Source organism: Haemorhous mexicanus, chromosome 8 (genome assembly GCF_027477595.1).
Source record: "Haemorhous mexicanus isolate bHaeMex1 chromosome 8, bHaeMex1.pri, whole genome shotgun sequence".
In the NCBI taxonomy this organism is placed as follows: Eukaryota; Metazoa; Chordata; class Aves; order Passeriformes; family Fringillidae; genus Haemorhous; species Haemorhous mexicanus.
In genome coordinates this window covers 24,374,034-24,388,375 of record NC_082348.1, presented here as the reverse complement: position 1 = coordinate 24,388,375, position 14,342 = coordinate 24,374,034, and the positions used below count along the sequence as shown (strand labels likewise).

General features: G+C 44.7%; 1 protein-coding gene across 10 annotated transcripts in view; it reads right to left on the bottom strand.

Moving 5' to 3' along the window:
- ABI2 (abl interactor 2) overlaps nt 1-7,226 on the bottom strand; it is a 64,137-nt gene extending 56,911 nt beyond the window's left edge. For 4 of the 10 annotated variants that reach the window (XM_059853240.1, XM_059853244.1, XM_059853247.1 and 1 more), the window contains exon 1: nt 7,039-7,225. In XM_059853240.1, the coding sequence (XP_059709223.1) occupies nt 7,039-7,155 (117 nt within the window). In that variant the 5' untranslated portion in view covers nt 7,156-7,225. Of the gene's footprint in view, nt 1-7,038 lie in introns of all 10 variants that reach the window. The other 6 variants (XM_059853239.1, XM_059853243.1, XM_059853245.1 and 3 more) reach the window with 3 other exon arrangements.
- Nucleotides 7,227-14,342: the final 7,116 nt, after the last annotated feature.

Sequence of the window (14,342 nt, the reverse complement as noted above, 5' to 3'; positions counted from 1 at the left end):
ACCAAGTAATATTTGTTCCTCAGCCTGCGTGTCACTGAGCAGAAAACAACTTTATCATGGTAACGCTACACCAATAGTAATAAGGCAAGCACTTACTATTATTCAAAGTGAAATACCATTAAGAATGCATATTACAATGGCATCTACTGGGAAATAAGCTACAGGAAAATGGAATAGCACATATAGAGTCTATACTTCATAGTATATAAATTGAAATTTGACAGAGCAACTTAGTGACACCTGAGAAACAGAAAATTAAGACTTCTCACTAAAATAGACACAACTCACTTGCAAAAACATATTAGCTTATTCACTTCAAGAAAGAACTGCCAACCTAACTAGTGAGAGCTCTGAGAAGAAGAAATGCTCTTAAATTCAGTGTGCTGTGATGAGGTTTCATCTATTGACTTGTAATTCTGCTTCATAAAGCAGCCCAACGACTGAAGTTCCTGACAGAGATATCCAACAATATTTAGAAAACTTAGATTACTAAACAAGAGGTCAATTTCAGGTGTGCAATTAAGTGTGAAAACAGCACTTGAAACAAAATTTTAAAAAAGAAAAAGGGCCATCAGCCTCTAGACATAGGTCTACTGAATAAATCTGCTGCAAACACAGTATTTAAATCAATGTTTTTCATCAAGAAAATAATCTGCTGAACACTAGAGAGTAAGATTTTACCTGCTTAAAGCACTGACTGGAGATGCTCTTGCCTTACATAGGCACCACTTTCTGCCTCAGCACTAAGCCACAAAGATTAATAACTGTAAACCCAAGTAAAACACAAGCAATGGACAATAAATTTCAGAGAGCTGATTAACTGTAGGATGCAGAAGCTTTCTACTCTGAATTAAAATTCTTGATCAATATAATTCAATAACCACAGTCTGAAAATAAACTATAGAAGGGAACAACTAGAATGCCACTTGTAACCAACATTTAGTGTTACAACATTTATATTAGCAACTTGCATATTTACAAATTTTATTTTCATACCTACACACACAGTATTATCACCAGCAACCCCAATTACCACTAATAAAATGGCTCGTGCTGTCTTCATAACCACTCAACAGAGGATCAATCCAGCACTTCCTGAACTCCAGGTTGAACTTGAGCATTAAATTTGCTTTCCTGGCAAAACACAGCACACGTGATGAAAAAGGAAAGTAGATTGGTTGAGTGATAAATTCTTCAACAACTTTGCCAGCTTCACTGACTCACTTAAAGGAAACATGTTCTAGATTATCCTCACTGAAGTTCCCAAACCTAACAAGTCACTTTAGTGGTAGCCAGGTGGCTGCAGGAGCAGCCTCTGTGAGAGGAGATCAGGAGCTGCCCCCCCATCAGACAGAGCCAGTTCTAAGCCAGCTCCAAAAGAGCCCCACCACTGGCAAAAGCCAGTCAGCCATGCTGGTGGCACCTCTGTGCCAATGCACCTACCAAAGGGTAAAGACCACTGTGAAGCAGCTGTGAGAGGAGTGAAAAAAATGTGGAAGACACAACCCTGCAGAAAACAAGGTCAGAGAAGGAGGAAGGGGAGGAGGTGGTTCCAGGCACTGAAGTGGAGATTGCCCTGCAGCCCATAGAGAATCCCACGGCAGGGCAGGTGGATATGCTCTGAAAGAAGCTGCAGCCTGTGCAGAGCCCACAGAAGGAGCTTCTGGCAGAAGCTGCAGCCTATGGAGAGAAGTCCACGCAGGAGCAGGCTTTGGGCAGAACAGTGGCCTGTGGGGCACCCACAGGAGCAGTATGTTCCTGCAGGACTGGATGCTTTTGGGAAGAACCCATGCTGGAGCAATTCATGAAGAACTGTAGTCCATGGGAAGACCTGGTATTTGTGCTCCAAAGTGTTTTGGAGCACTTTGTGAAGGACTGTACCCCACTGGAGGGAGGCCACATTGGAGCAGGAGAAAGACTGAGAGGAGGAAAGAGCAGCAGAGACAAAGTGATATGATTGAACCAGAGCATCCCCCATTCCCTGCTCCCCTGCACCAGTGGACAAGGAGGAAGTACAAGAGTTAGAAACGAAGGAGTGAAATTGAACCTAGGAAGGGAAGGCTGGGGGAAGGTGGGTTTAGTTTTGACTCTCTCTCTCACTGTCCTACTCTATTTTTAATTGGCAGTAAATTAAATTAATACTCCCCAAGCTGAGAGTGGTTTGCCCACGACAGTAATTTGTCAGCGACCTCCTTGTCCTTAACTCAGCCCATGAGCTCGGTTTGCCTTTTTTTTTCCTTACTTTCTCCTGTTGCTCAGCTGAGGACTGAGAGTAAGAGAACAGCTTGGTGGGCACCTGGCTGACTTACAAGCTTAATCCATCACTGCATATTCAAATTTAGTCACACAGTTTTCAAGAAGTCCTACCATAGGCTGATGGAAAAGACATATCCATGTAATATTCACTGAACTTAGGAGTGAGACAGTACAGCACATTGCCCTGTAGTATTCATTACTACTCTTTCATAGGTTTTTTAGAGTATCAACTTGTTATCATCTTCCTGAACTTCTAGACTAATATTCACTGGAGCTAATCAATATCCACTTTCATGCTTGCAGAACAAGTGTTCCACCAGTGCTAAGATTAATCACCCCTTCACTGAAGTTGGATTATAGAATAAACAAGCTTAGGGAACAGAAAGAGCAAAAACAACTTTCCTCTGATATTCACACTTCTGAAAACTAAATAGATTTTACAAATCTAACTCAGTCACCGCTGTTAAGGTGATGCACATCTTCAGTAAATTGAAGAGAGATCATTCTTGAACTTCTTTATAAACCATATTTCCTGCAATTCCCTGTATAATTACACAAGTTATATACTGGTACCAGTCATTACAAGCAGGTCCATGGAAATTTCCCATTACTAAAGCTGTAACCATTAAGTTGCTGTTTCTAAAGACCACCATTCCTGTAATTTAAAACTAATATGCTAAGAGATGCCTTATTCTCTTGTTCAGCCTACTGAAGATGCTTCCAAATCTACAGCCACTTAGGTTTCCTTATGAGATCTCAGTAAAATAACAGATATGTGGAAAGTAACTATGAAACTCACTGACCTATGGACTGTAGTAAAATTACCAAGAAACAAGTAGTTTTCACCTTTAAGTCTAGTTAAATAAAGCTATCTGCAGGAATGAAAGTAGGTTATTCCTAGTAACCAGCAGGATGGATTGATTCCCAAGAACAAGAACAAAAATATTCTTTCTATCCTACCCCTCACAAACACCAGAAGACTGTTTCTGTATATAAAATGCCAACAGTGATGGCAACATGAAGACTATGAAGGGAGGAAAATCAGAAGCTCCCTCTTCAGCCTCTAGAGCTGACAAGTAAAGCATAATAATATTGAATAACTAAAAAAATGGAGCCTTTTAAAAGAATCCAGCCAACACAGCTGGATCAGAGAAATCAGAGGTTCCTCCTGAAGGCTGGGCAGAGGACAGAGGCTTGGCTTTTCACTCAGTTCTGCATGCTGTGGTGGAGGGACCTCCCCCACCTCACATCTCTGCACACCAGACACTTATAGGTTGAAATGTCTCCACCTGGTAATTTTTTCTGACTCTTTCAACAAAGAGTTGCAGACAGAAGCAATCAGTTACTCTAGAAAGTGCCATGCACTGCACAAAACAAAAAGCTGATTTTTAAAATAAGCAATGATAATGAGAAACAAACAAAAGATTACTTCAGAATAGACTTATACAGGACAAGCTCAAAGAAACTTAACAGGGCAAGCCAGTGTTGGAATTTATGTCAGTAACAAGACGTGCAAGTCACATAACTGTATGGTCTTGTTACTTATACTACCATAAGTAGAAATTTTCTTTATGATACTCCTGAACAAAATTAAGCAGGAATATGAAAACTTTGTAAACACAACACACTGCCCAATATAACTATTACCTGGTTCTTATGAAAGACCAGATAAATCAATGTAGACTGCAAATACCAAATACATAAGAAATCAAATTTTATAGAATGTCTCTGTTGCACATTAAGACTGAGACTGAACTTGTAACAGGGGACACAGCACTAGTACATAAAGCATTGAACAGACCATATAAAATTTAACCTGTGATTGACATTGTGTCAGATACCACACAAACACCCTCCTAACAAAAAAGCTTCTCTTCCCCTTCTCTTTAGGAAGCAGCATGACATAAAAAACCTGTATGATTTCTCCAAGTTACTAGAAAAATAAGAAGTTTTTGACATGAAGAAACTTTTTTTCCCCAAACAGCAGTCTTTTCTTTCACTGCTGCAGGTCCACTTACTATATATTTGCTGTATTTCCTGTAATTTTCCACAAAATTGAAAGCTAATGTTCTCTGATACACTACCATATAACAGACTCAAGGGAAAGATAATATTTTATGTACCATTCCCTGTTGCTAAAGTCATCGATCAATCATAATTTGGATAAACACTGACAAAATTTTTAAGAACAGATTTTTCATTTCATAAGCAGAAGTCAAATGAGTTGCAATTGCCACAGCTCTACTACTATGAACCAGTAATTTTCTCGTGTATGAGATTACATTTTAATAATTTTGAAGCTGCAATTATGTTGCTGGGTGGGGGGGAAGAGAAAAAAACATTTGCTTTAGCACTGAATTTCAAATTCTGTTACACTGGTCAGTGCCTCCCTGGCTTTTGTAACAGTTTTTGTACAGGACAATAAAACTTCAAAGCAGCAACTGGCACAGAAAGGGAGTGGCTTGGCTACTGAAATAGATAATACAGGCCAATGAAGGGCCTTCAATGTTCCCATCACCACAGCACCTACCATCCTGCAGATAAAATTCAGGTCTCAGCCACATTCTGAGCCTCTCCTAGATCTCAAGATTATCCACAACAAATCTTCTGTCAGCTCTGAAATACTACAAGATTACAGTAGAATTAGTTCATCTTCATTACATGACTTTCTGGATGATTACTCTTCCACGCATTTCAGAGCATTTACAAACCCATCTTCCCCCAAAAATTCAAGGTTACTATTTTGAAAATAATTTGGACTTCTTTTAGACATAACAACTTTGGAATAATAAATATTATTAGAAGCAAAACCACAAATATCAAATTAGCCAACAGTTATTCCCATTAATCTTTTCCCCTCTGGTAGAGAAGAAAAAATCAGCTTTTTATAGAGATCTGGGGCAGCAGTTTATGTAGCTCTGGCACCGTGAAGGTGGGGAGAGCTCGCTGACAGATTTGTTACTAGGACACTCACACCACTAAATCCAGAATCCCCTCACACTGAACCTCTTCTCCACAACAAACCCACCCTGTCATGTTTCAGAGCATTCCAAAAGCCAGAGCCTTTTGCCTGGCCAACATCTCCATTCCCCACTTCCTGAAAAATTTAAGCTTGTTGATGCTGTGACCCATACTGCACCTCACAGTCAATGGTCACAACGCAACTTCATTCTTTAATTCTCACCTCCCCCTTAAAGCTCTGTGTTGTCATGATGCCTGGATAAATTGCTAACAGTCGGGATATTGCTGTGGTGGTCAGAACTCATCAGGCTGACCAAGAGTGCTGCATTCTTTTCCTTCATTCACCATCTGTCTGTATCCATCTCCTGTGATCCTAGACTGTCCTTATGGACTGTGCGCTGTCGGGGGCAATAACCATCTTTTTTTCCTTCTCTATTTGCACAAAACAGCATGGAGTCCTCTTCTGCAGTTTTCATTAAGACATTAAAAGTGGATCTGTTCTGTAGAGATTTGCAAACTTTGATTTATACAAAGAATTAAAAAAAAATCAAAGAAAAAACCCAACTACATGCAGTTCTTTCTATCTGGTTCTGCCTTCCAATACCTCTCTCCCATATTCCAGAAAAATCACTTCTCAACAAAGCAGAAATTTCAACACACATATGTCAGGTCATAACTGTAAGATTTCAACACATCTCTTAAAAACACCAAGTCATACTAATTCAACATCAGAAGTGTTATTACATAATAAAATACAGCTATATCATTTTACTGTAATTGACCTGTTTTGTAAATGACCCAAAATATGCAAAGTCTTCTCTTTAAAGGACAGCTAGTCATTCAGCAATTTAAAAAAAACAGTGAGAGCTTTTTTACAGGGACATTCTAAGTATTCTCTGCCTCTGGTTAAATAGTCTCTCCCATTTTCACTGACAGAACAGTCTCAGCACAGATCTCATCGCTAGCTGCTCTCTGGAAGCACGAAAGCACTCTGCCCTTCGGGGACTGAATTCACAAACAATTCTGGGACACTTCGGAATTCTCTCAATACTGACACCACAAATCCACATCATACCCACTACCTTTCTCTCCTGCACACTCAGACACGTCTTAGTGTGTCTTCTTGTGTTTGGGGGCAAAGTTTTCATTTGGCCCTATTATCACTATCAAACTAAACCGAGAGCATTTTTTCTCTCTTTCCACTAGAAAGAGAAATGAAAAAAGCAGAGTCCTAACACCAGCCTGGCTTTAGAGCTATCACCGCAAAAACCACACTATGCGGTAGCACTTGCACTTCATCTCTTTCTCCCTAATTCTGTACCAGCTCTACTACATCACGCTTCCATCCTGCACCTACCACCTGGCAGCTGCCCTTCCAACGGAATTCCACAGTCCTGCTCGAGAAGGAAAATACAAACGGACAGACATAACTCTACTAAAGCCTGAATCATTCTGCTCTAAATTAACAGGCACCAACACTGTATTTGCGGGAGTCAGCCGTGCCCTCGGTTTATCACATCACCTCGGCTGCAAAGCAGATCAGAATCTGCGGAGGGAACGAAAAGGGGGGGACAGAGACACGATCTGGAATAAACATTCACTCACAAAGTGGAAGAAATTCAATTTAGGAATCAATTACATACTTCTGCGCCTCGTCACGCCGGGGTAGTTCACGCTGGAGGTGAAGCAGCTTTCCCCCCCCCCCCAGCCCAGGCTGCAGCAGCCGGCGCTGCCCGCCCGCCGCCGCGGGCCCGGCGAGCGGGGCAGCCCCGCGGGCACGGCCGTGAGGGCGCGCCCTGCCCGGCCCCGGCCCGCGCGCACCTGGATGTAGTTGGTCTCGCAGTACTCGGCCACCCGCTCCAGGTTCGTGTAGCTGTCGAACAGGGCCCGGCGCCCCCCCGGGATCTCCTCCTCCAGCAGCATCTGCAGCTCCGCCATCTTCACATCCTCTCACCGACCGACCGACTCACCGACCGACCGTACGTCCCTCACCCCCCGCCCGCTCCGCGCACTCCCCCCGCCCCCCCGGGCTCCGCGCCCGCCGCCCGGGCCCGGCCTCGCGCCGCGCGCACGGAGCGCGCGCCAGACCCCCACCGCGGCGGGGGCGGGGCGCGGCCGCGCGCCGCCTCCTGCGCATGCGCCGCCCCGCGCGCCCCCCACCCGCGCGCGCCCACTTCCGTGCCGGCAGCGCGCAGGGGGCGTTTCCGGCGGGAGCGGGGGAGGGGCGCACGGCCCGCGGGCGGCCCCGCTCGCGCTGTCCCGGGAAACAATAAATAACTATGCATGTGCGCCTTTCGGCGAGTCTTGGCTTCCTTTTAAATCGCCTTGCCTTAACTCACTCGCTGGCGGGTTGCTGGCAGCGCGCCCTGCAGAGCGCAGGGCTGCGGCCACCTCTGCCCATAGCCCTGGGGGCTCCGAGGGCCGTGTGAGTACCAGACCCTCCTGCTCCGGGGCGGCCGCTGAGCGGCTCTCTTGATGGCCGCAGGAAGAACAAAAGCGGTCCTCTCTGTGGATCCTCTCTGAAAAGCTGCTGTTCTACAGGGGCGCGAGGGAGGGTGAACTCCCAGCTTTCCAGCCTTGACAAAAAAAGCACATAATGAAGGGTCAGCAGAAACAGAGGAAGGACAGCCTCGTGGCTGAAGCACTGCACTGAGGCCATCAGTCAGGTCCGATCGGTCAGTTCCCGGCTTCAACACTGGCGTGCTTTATATCCCAGGAAAGTCACTCTAATGCCCACCCTTCGAGGAGTGTGCAAGGCTTTCCCACTCAATTCCTCCACCTGAACCTAGAAGTAACCTTTCTCCCACAAAAAACCCCAAGCAACCAGCCCTCTCGGCAGAAGCGTCCCAGCTTTCTGCAGTGGAGCTCATTTGTCCCTTTGGAATGAGTTGCAGCTGTGATGACTCACTCAGGTTCCCGAGAGACTCCACAGAGCTCCTGCTGCCCGTGTAGTGCAGCCCAGGGCGCTGGGAGAGCGCCTGGCTCCTGTACCAGGTACCCGGGCTGGCGCTGTCCCAGCACTCACGGTACAGACACCAGGAGCTGGCCAGAGAACATCCAGCGCTGCAGGACCTGGGCATCAGTCTGCTCCTACAGGAACGGTTGTTCTATGGCTTTGATTGCTGTTGCAAAGGCATCCAGATGGATATGCCTGAATTCTAGAATTGCAGATTGCAAACACCTGGAGGGGTCAGGCAACAAACTAGTAGTCTTTGGGGCCACTCTTTGGAAATTTCTTCCCTTAAAAGAAAAATAAGATAGAAATCCCTGCCCTGAGGATCATTTCTTCTTAGCTTGCTTAGCTCTCCCATATGAAAGATGAGTCAGGCACAGTGTTCATCATACTGGTGAAAAAACTCTCATATGTAAAGCATTTTTCTCCCATTTTAAAATGTAGTCTGAAATTCACAACTTCAACTACTTTTCTACAAGCAGTTAGAGAGCCAAGGGCAATTTGTAGCTGTAATAGACTTACTCTCACAAAAAGGCTTATGAACCACAGAACACCCTGCCAGAGACACCTCACCATGATGCTTGTGGGAGGAGAGAGGTGACTGACTGCTCATGAGCACCTGTGCTGTCACTGAACACCCATGGGGTCCCTGAACACCCGAGGAGTCAGGCTGCTTGCAGTTCTCCACAACAGTCTGGCATTCTGCCCTAAACCCACATGGAGCAAAGAGGGGTCGTGCAGCCTTGTTCTTGGTGCCCTCTACCCACAGAGTTTATAAACCATGAGTTACACATCCAAAAATACTGGGTTTGGGGTAGTTAAAGAATGAATCATGGCTGTCAGCTGCCCTGCTGATTGTTAATGCATGTCTTGAGAGAGCAGTCTTTTCTGCAACAGCTCAAGGAAGGAAAGCCAGCCAAATCAACTCAAGAAGGCTGCTCTACAGTGTGGAGCTCCAAGCCTTATCCCACACCTCCAAGAATCATCCGTGGCCAGGCCTCCACCTCCCCCCAGGGTGTGCAGCTGATGGATAATGCTTTTGCAGTTTGGTAACAGGCCCCGTGCTCCCTCCTGCACTGCAGCTTCAGCCTGGATTCTGCTTGTGTCACATCTGCTGCTGCTGTTGCAGCTCCAGGGGTTGCTCATGCCCATGCTTCCAAGACTCTTTGTCTTTGTGCCAGGCTGGAGGTAGGCTGAGGCTTTCCTTCTCTCCTCATTCATTTGCTTCTCAGGTGTGAAGTCAAGCTGTCATTTGGCAGCTCCCCAGTAAACCTACATGATCTTTCTCTTGGCAAAAGGAGAGAGCTGTCAAAATGTAAAGGAGAAGGTTCTCCAAAGATGCTGTTAGGAGTTTAAACTTGGATTAGCAGCACCAGAGTGCAGGGAGGGGGAATTGTTTAATTGTGTCATCTTCTCTCTGTGCCCTTGGGTGGTACCAGGTCCTGCTTTCAGTGGAAATCTGTGAGAGCCCATCTGCTCTCAGATCTGCACTCAACATCAGCAAGCCTTCTTACAGGCAGCTCCCACCTGTGGGTCAGGCACCTCTTGACCTCTCAAGGGCTCTGCCTGTGGTTCTTAGGGTGTAAGAAAAAGCATTATCTGAAATACATGCACACAGCTGTTCACCAGAGTAGCTGGACTAACCTGCCTGCATAATCAGGTGCTTGTAATCACAGCATGTTTGCATTTTAATAGGGTACTCATTTATGGATTTAAATTTAAACATGAAGAGCCCTTCTGTCAGAATAATGACCATTCTATAATCCTCTGTATGCATACAAAAAATAATTAGAAATAGTGTTTAAATTAGATCAACTGAATCCAACTACCACTTCCCTAAATTTACATAAATTACTTCCCATCTGTCAAGTGATGTGCTAAACTAATTTTAAGTTTTCGCATTCCCTCAGCCCTAATTTATTACACTCGGTAACTTCTCCAATTTTTTTTCAATCCTATTGTGCAAGATTTTCCTTTATATCAATATCTTCAAGACTGAGGAGCAAACACATTTTTCACCTAAAGGTGCTGTTCAGACAGTCACCAAAAAGTAGAAAGGCAAGCAGTCTAGAGTCTTTAAATTGGAGATCAAGTTCCAAAAGCACAGGGAAACCACTATTCTTCCAACTTCTCTCACATGTCAGGGTTTTAGTCCTGCCAATCACCCAAGGGAGTCCCCTCCTCACAAAAATTTACACAGATGAGCCAACCCATTGGTCACATGCAATCCTGCAGCTGAGCACTCTGCATGGGCATCCGACAAACATACAGTTTGAGTCATCAATTCCTTATTAGAGAAAAGTAATAATGGGGTATCTCAAAGGCCACCTATGTTTTGCACACAGTAGGAAATCACAATCAAAGTCTCTTCCATTTTTGTTGTTTTACAGAGAACTGAACAGCACATCACATAAGGGGTGCAAGTAAAGATCTTCTTTGGACAGATGACCAGGTCCGATCTTGGACAGATCCTGCTGCAGGTTTTCAGTTCACTTCTTTATATAACTGTGCTCTAGTTTTATGAACATTTTTCCTTTTATCTTTTCAGTCTTTGTAAACAGCAGAACAAAAGCTGAAAATCCCTGTGCTGCTGCATCACATGGAGCTGAGCAGATTTGCAGCTGGATAAAGGACAAAGGACTCTGGTACCAAAGTTTTGGTCATGTGTACTGATGATATATATAGGCCCATGCCCTTTAGGAGGAAGGGTGCATTTACTGGAGGGGTGAGGGAAGGAAGGAAAATCGGGCAATTGAAGAAAAGAGTCTGTAACTGAAGTATGTACCTTCACTCCCCCAACAGAGACACAGTTTCCATGCTTGCTTCACATAGTGTTTGGGTCTGCCTCTGCCTGGATAGCCACTCTTTGCCAGCCTCATAATCCAAAGCTTCTGAAGCAAGCAGCAGTTTATTGAACTCCCATGGCTATTCCAGAATGCTGGGGTGGCTTCCCAGCCAGAATGCAGCTCTTTAATTCTGCAACAAATGGTGTCAGGATCTCGAGGCATCTTAAACACTCAACCTCCAGTGCTCACTGTAAACCAGACTGAAAAACCCACACACCCTGAAGCTGCACATTCTCCTCCTGCTTCCTCAGGCATTCAGCAATTTGCTGGGCAATCAAGATTATAACCACAGATAACCTCTCTGCTTACGAGAAACTGCTGCTGGGTAAAAGGCTGGCTGCACAAAGGTAGGAGAGTAGCTTCCATCTCATGGAAGTGTTTGCCCTAACATTGCTATTTCAGAACCATCTAGTGCACAACTGACATCTGATACCTCACAGCACCTCCAAAGAGGAGCGGGACATGCTGCAGAGATTCAGACCATCTGTTTGAGGGCACATCTTATTCCAAATCCCAAGCTTTTTTCTAGTTTTGTGCTGAACTTTCTTTCAAGAGAGCACTGTGTGAGGACAGAGCCAGTACAAGGGGAGGTACGCTCCCCAGAAGGAAGAGGTCAGGCCAAATAGGAAAAATTCTCTCTTTCTAACATTTCAGACATTAAAAGAAAACAAGCAACAAACGGTCTCAAAGAGAGGCCAGCACAAAGCATAGTTGCTCATCAGTTTCCTTCCAAGGGATCAAACGACAAGCATTCAGGGAACAGGGGAGGAAAGAACAGCTCTAATTTGTTTTTCCTGCTGGTATTCCTCCTCTAAGATGCTAACCCAGACCAACTGCCAGTCCTTTTCCACTCTGTCCTGACCCAGTGGCATCCCCCAGGTAAGGTCTGATATGGTCACTGAGCCACTGAAGGGTAGTTAATGCTCCAGTATAGCAAATACAAAAATTCATCCTCTCTGAACTACTGATTCTGGCTCACTATTACTGACCTACTGGTGCTTGTTTCATATTTTCAAGTTTGGTCTGCAGCAGTTGCAGCAGTCAGAACCATTCTTTGAGGTGTTTGTTTCTTCCTGAAATTAAAGTTCAGATTTTTAGGTACTTGCATAACTCCAGGAACTTGCCCGTGGAGCTCTTCTAATCCCGCTGTTTGTAATCCTGCTTTTACCACATAAACCATTTTAAAAATATTTGATGACCTTGCATATTCTTTGGAGCCACCAAACCCAATGTGTGATGTTTCTGTAACTAGCATAACTCCTTTGCACAGGAAGGGAATAATTAATCACACCTTTGAAGTCATCTTTCCTCCTTCTACCACACATCTGGACAAGTAATCCCCTTTCTCAAGGCTGTGAAGGCAGCTTCTCCTTGCACAGCTTCTCTTCACTATTACAGTCTGCATCTCACTCCTTCTCCCAACTGCTTTGTCCTCCTGCTTGGTGAACATACAGGAGCATTTCAGCCCTTCCTCTCAACCACAGCTAGTTTTGACAGTGTGGTAACAACACAAATCTCAGTGATGCAGTGCTGCCTAACAGGAGGTGGAGGCTGATGGCTCCCCATGGGCACAGTCATTTCACCCACCTGAGTCTGAATCCAGTTTGACAGAAATATTTATGCACAGAAGGCAGCCAGGCCTCCCCACATGTCTCCTTGGAGAGGGAGCTTAAAGGCCTTATTTATTGCAGAGGCAAAAGCATCTCTGAATCATACAAGTGAGCTTTTAGCAGGAAGGAGTTAAGAACCTAAGCTGTACCATCCTGCTGTAAACTAGTCAAAGTTACAATCTCTGCACCCTGGAGTATATGACAGCACCCAAATGATCGACTGCCACATGTCAGCATGCAAGGTTTGATCTGTCTCATACAGGTATAAGGATTTTTCTTCCATTTTCATCTATTTAGGATTGAGCTTTCCAGAAAACACAATGGAGAATTCACACCCCTGAATTCAAATGGAGCAGGGTAGTCTAACCTATTTTGCAGATGCCAGCCTTAGCTAACAAGATTCTAGTGGGTTAGGACTGAGCTGGGTGTACAGCTGGGCTGTACAGCAGATGAGGACATGGGTTTCAAGAGCCCCTCTCAGACTACTGCTTCCCCAGCTAGGAATGGGACTGCTGCAGGAGACATCCCTAGGGTGAGAGCAGAGGGGAATGGCTGCAAGGCCACAGGATGGTCACTCTTCACCTAATGGGAGTCTAGGGTATTATTGATGGATAAATAAAGCTGAGCTCTGGTAATCAAAGTAATCATACAAGTCTGTGCAGATGCCTGGGCTCACACAGAGATTTATTTGAATCAGGAACACCAAGGCAATTCATCTTCTCTTAACAGCCTCATTCTCTGCTCTGTGTGCTCACTACCCATGGGGCTCAGCTATGCAATCATTCCCCTCCTTCCCTCTCTGTGCTTTCCTGCAGCATGTAGTCACTAAATATAATCTGACAGCTTACTTTCTCTGGTCCAGAGCCTCAACATCCATGCACTGCTTCTCTGTGCCAGAAGCTCTATTTTACAAGTCAAACCATAGTCTCCCTCCCAGCTCATCTTGTATCAAAAACGAGCATATATTCACATCCTCTCTCTTTCTATATCCAGCACTGTTGGAATGGGCTCACACAGCAACTGCAGTAGCACATCCCCCAAAAATCTAGCAGCCTCAGAGCCACACAACCAAGAGTTAATTTCTGCAAATGCCAGCTAGCCCTTTGCTCTAATCAGTTCATCCACTTACACTAGTCCCAGTCTTGGCTTAATTCTAAGTCTCTTTGAAGCCACCACATGTGTATAACTTCATTAGATAGTGAAGTTCTCACATCCAAGGGGTACCTTACTACTTTTCCTCACTTTTCTGCCTCATGAAGTTCAAAAGGTGTCATATTCCTATGGCAAACTAAATCTCAAGGCCAAATCTCTTAATTTTATTAATTCCAGAAAAATCGGATCCTTGTCAGTATATGTGCCACTTAAAGTGAAAGAGCTTGTTTAGCCACTTGTTAGTTGTGCTCCTTGATTCAGAAACCCAGAGCTCATTAGAACGCTGCTGTTTAGGTATGTACATCACTAGGATAAAGGGATTATTTCAGGGCACAGACTGGCTATCATCTCTAATATGTAGGAAGAGGAGCAGAAGAGCAAACAGATACAGCTGGTGTGCTTTTGCTTCTCTGTTGCCAATCTGATATTTCAAGCTGGTTTTATACAAAGGAAAAAGCAGAATGGAGAAATCCTTATCTTAAAAAAGTGGCTGGGAGCTCAGTGAATGCAGCAGCTCTTAGGATAAAATACCCACAGTACATTCCCCCTGGCTGCCTCCTCAGG